At 37.9% G+C, this 3,635-nt stretch overlaps 1 protein-coding gene across 1 annotated transcript; it reads right to left on the reverse strand.

The window, feature by feature from the left end:
* Nucleotides 1-17: 17 nt before the first annotated feature.
* On the reverse strand, nucleotides 18-2,336 carry LOC111240189 (GTPase IMAP family member 7-like). Its single transcript, XM_022770163.1, has 3 exons — nucleotides 2,330-2,336; nucleotides 2,115-2,186; nucleotides 18-1,612 (listed from the first exon to the last, which is right to left on the reverse strand). Exons 1-3 carry the CDS (start codon nucleotides 2,334-2,336, stop codon nucleotides 531-533), a joined length of 1,161 nt encoding a protein of 386 aa, XP_022625884.1. The 3' UTR covers nucleotides 18-530.
* Between the last annotated feature and the right edge of the window lie 1,299 nt (nucleotides 2,337-3,635).

The raw sequence follows: 3,635 nt of genomic DNA on the forward strand, positions 1-3,635 counted from the left end.
ATCAATCTGATATCACTGACATAAAGAGGGAAAGCACACTAAAAAAAATCATTAAAAAAACATTTCAGAAATAGGAAAGCTGATAGTCCAAAGAACACCAGTCAGTGCCAGATATTCAGATATATCAGTAACGCTTGAGAGATTGCTAATGGAAGTCTAGAATAACTGCACTGCAGTAGGATGTTGTCACATTGAGCAGGAAGTGACGCAGCAACCTACTGTATTTCTGCATTTGTTTCTCCTCCTCACTTTGTTTTTGATCCTGGATGCATATGTTGCTAAAGTCTATTTAGTAGGTGTTAGAATTCTACATTTCCTGGACAGTTGCTGCCTCTGCTGTCGTCTTTTTGCTGTGCAGTTTAAATAGTTCTCATCAAAGCCAAATATCTATGAGAGATTTCTAAAACATCAACAAGGGTTTCTAAAACTGTAAAAGACTTTCTCAAGTATGAGGGTCCAATGGTCTTTTAGATAGGAATTGTGTTTTCAAAGTGTAGTCATAATAAAAGACCAGAAGAAGCCCATTTGTTTCAACTGTGTTTAAGAACAGATGATTTCTCCTCACTTTGCTTTTGCCTTTTCAGCATTTTTTTAGCTTTGTCTAAGACAGCAGTAGCTGTGTTCACTGCTGCCTCTCCAACTGAGTTTGCTTGATCAGCTTCATCATATCCAATACAACCTCCTGCTACTGCTCCTGCTGCTGCAGCAGCTCCTGCAGCTACACCTAATCCAACTCCAGCTGCTGAAGTTCCTCCTCCTGCTGCCACTGCTGCCTCCACTGCTACTGGTCCTATTTCAATCAAGGCTGCGATAACTGATAAAACCATCACTGGCACACCAAGCAAAGCTCCCAACAGCACTCCTGTGGTAACACCAACTATTTTCTTGAGAAGATTTGAGACATTGATCTTTGCCTTCTCTCTGATTTCTGTCTCTGGCATGTCTGGTGATGACTGTCTGATGTGCTCCTCCTCTTGTTGTATTTTTTTCTCCACTGCTTGTAGCATCTCATTGGTGTAGCAGCCTCCTTTGTCCACCATTACTTGTATTGTGTTGAGCAGCTGTGTCACCTGGACTTTATTATTCCTGTATTCTTCCTCTTGGTTGTTCTTCCAGTATTTATTATCAATGACGTGGCAACGACCGCCGCACTTCTTCACCAGATCACTCAGATTCTTATTCTGACTGACAAACTCGTCAATCTTAATTCCTCCAGGGAGCTGGTCACCATGAGTGAAGACAACTACAGCATGTTTGAAAGCTTCCTCAGAGAATGATTTGTGTATTTTGTCAATGGCAGCCTGCTCTTGCTCTGTATATTTCTCCACTTTAAGCAGAATGAGAAAAGCATGAGGCCCAGGAGCGCACTCTGTGATACACCTCGCTATCTCAGACTTCAGCTCCTCCTCAGATCTGTTTGTGTCAAAGAAACCAGGGGTGTCGATCAAAGTGATTCTTCTCTCATTGACAGATTTTATTTTTTTCTCACATTTGTTTGTTTCAGAGTTTGCAGTGTGGTTTATCTTGAACATATCTTCTCCAAATATGGTGTTGCATAAGCTGCTTTTCCCAGCTCCAGTTTTTCCCAGTAGGACGATCCTCAAGTCTGACTCTAGAAAAGAATAATGATATTGAACCTACTTTATTTCTTTTGCATCTTATTGTGCTACTCAGCACTGTGATGTGACTTCTAGAAATATACTTTATGCACACTTTAGTGCATAACAAAGAGTGACAGTATTTTAAAGTTAGCTTCTATAACTAGTACATAAGACAATGTAAAATTTTTAACTTTAGCTTGGCTTCTTATTTTGTGCCTTGTGAAATAATAATTTCTTTGGTTTGAGCAGACAGTGTGGGTTAATATGGACAACACCTGGTAGAAACACTGAGTGTATTTCAGAGAGATAAAACATCCAGTTCATGTATTGATAGTTGTCCATAGTCTTTGCAATATTGTACATTACTGTATGTCAATAGAAAAATATATTTATTTAAGTTATTTCCTGGTTAATAGGCTGTGAAAAGAGGTTTCCAATCTCCTTTAAGTGTATCTGTCAGAATGAATCATGGGATTTAATTGTGCTTAATAGCTTCTCCAGGGTCTAACTCACTGTTGTCGTCTTGCTCCTCAACTTCAGCGTCTGGATCAACTTCAGTGGAACACAGAACGTGTGGAGGAGTTCCTAAGTAAGAAGTTAGACCAGATATAGACATGAATCCAACTTTCAACTACTCTCTGTTTTCAGTCATTAATGTTTGAATACAATTCACACATAACATGAAACATAAACCTACACAGAATACATTATAATTGATCTTAACTCACCTTCCATGATGTTAAAAAATTAAATCGGGTTGGAACTACTGTCAAAATTTCTCTGCTTGGATTCTGTTTTGTCTTTCTCGCTTTCAAGTGATTGCATTAACAACCTATGACGTATAACCAGCAAAGACTTTTCATTCTGGTTGTTCTTGATCTTGAAGTTTCCGTGGTGGCTGAGGTTTGAGGTTTGAGGTTTGAGGTTGTGTTACTTTCTAAAGTTAAAACACTTCATTACATAGTCAACCAAAGTCATGTCTTTCTTGAGATTCAATTATGTAATTATATAAAATTTAGCATATTTAATTTATATAAAAATGATAAAAGTGAGTTTGGAATGATTTTTTGGGCTTTTGCTCTCAGTGGTTCTATCTCAGCTCAAAGCTTAAAATATATGGATGTGTAGTATCTTATCAGCATGTGTGACACTGTAGCTCTTTGCATGTTATATTTTCATCATTGATGTTTTTCATTGTCCTTGATGCTTCATTTTTAACATAACAAATACTTATAGACTGCCATAGAGGTAGTTTAAGCACTATAGACTTTGAAGGGTTTTCTGTATTGCCTTTTATAGCAAATGTCTGTGTTTTTATTTTTGGTCTCTGTTGCCTGATGACATTCATTCAGTCAATCCTCACACATTCAATGTACTTACAGTAAAAGCAAAAGTGCTTCTTACATCGAGCTGCTATAGTCAGGAATATCCAAAATGTCCTGAATATCTGGATTACTAATTTCTGTCACATTTGACCTTTCCTGTCTTTTCTGTGAGTCAGAGGGAGGCAGCTTCACATTTTCATATCATTTTAGAGTGTTTTCTCAGAGAGTTAAGCAGTAGTGGACAGGAATATTTTGCATGCACCAGGTCTGCGTGCCTCTCGAGATATGAATCAGTGTGGCGTGCAGCTGCATTCATCCATTTGATTATAGGTTCCTGGTTTATGCTGCCAAAGATTGTAATCATCTGGTAACAGAAAAGTTTTTTTTCCAGTTACAATCTTGGTATTAGACAAACTGGGTGGCAGTCACAGGGTCCACTATAAGAAATATGTAACTCACAAATCATTGCTTTTATTTTTATTTAACCACCAAAACATTGACATTGTACTTATGTATTCGTAAGTATCATGTTCCCATCAATCTTTCATGCACACACCACTGCAGAGGTGATGGGGTACCTGCTTAATTAATGGATGGATGACAGTGGATGGCAAATCCAGGCGCAAGAAAAGTTCTTTGAATTTTTTTATTTGTGATAACAAATAAGTTAAAAATGTCCTGAAGTATGGCCAGCAGCTGTGTTACTCCT

Source organism: Seriola dumerili, unplaced genomic scaffold, assembly GCF_002260705.1.
Source record: "Seriola dumerili isolate Sdu_G_001 unplaced genomic scaffold, Sdu_1.0 BDQW01020341.1, whole genome shotgun sequence".
Taxonomy (NCBI): domain Eukaryota; kingdom Metazoa; phylum Chordata; class Actinopteri; order Carangiformes; family Carangidae; genus Seriola; species Seriola dumerili.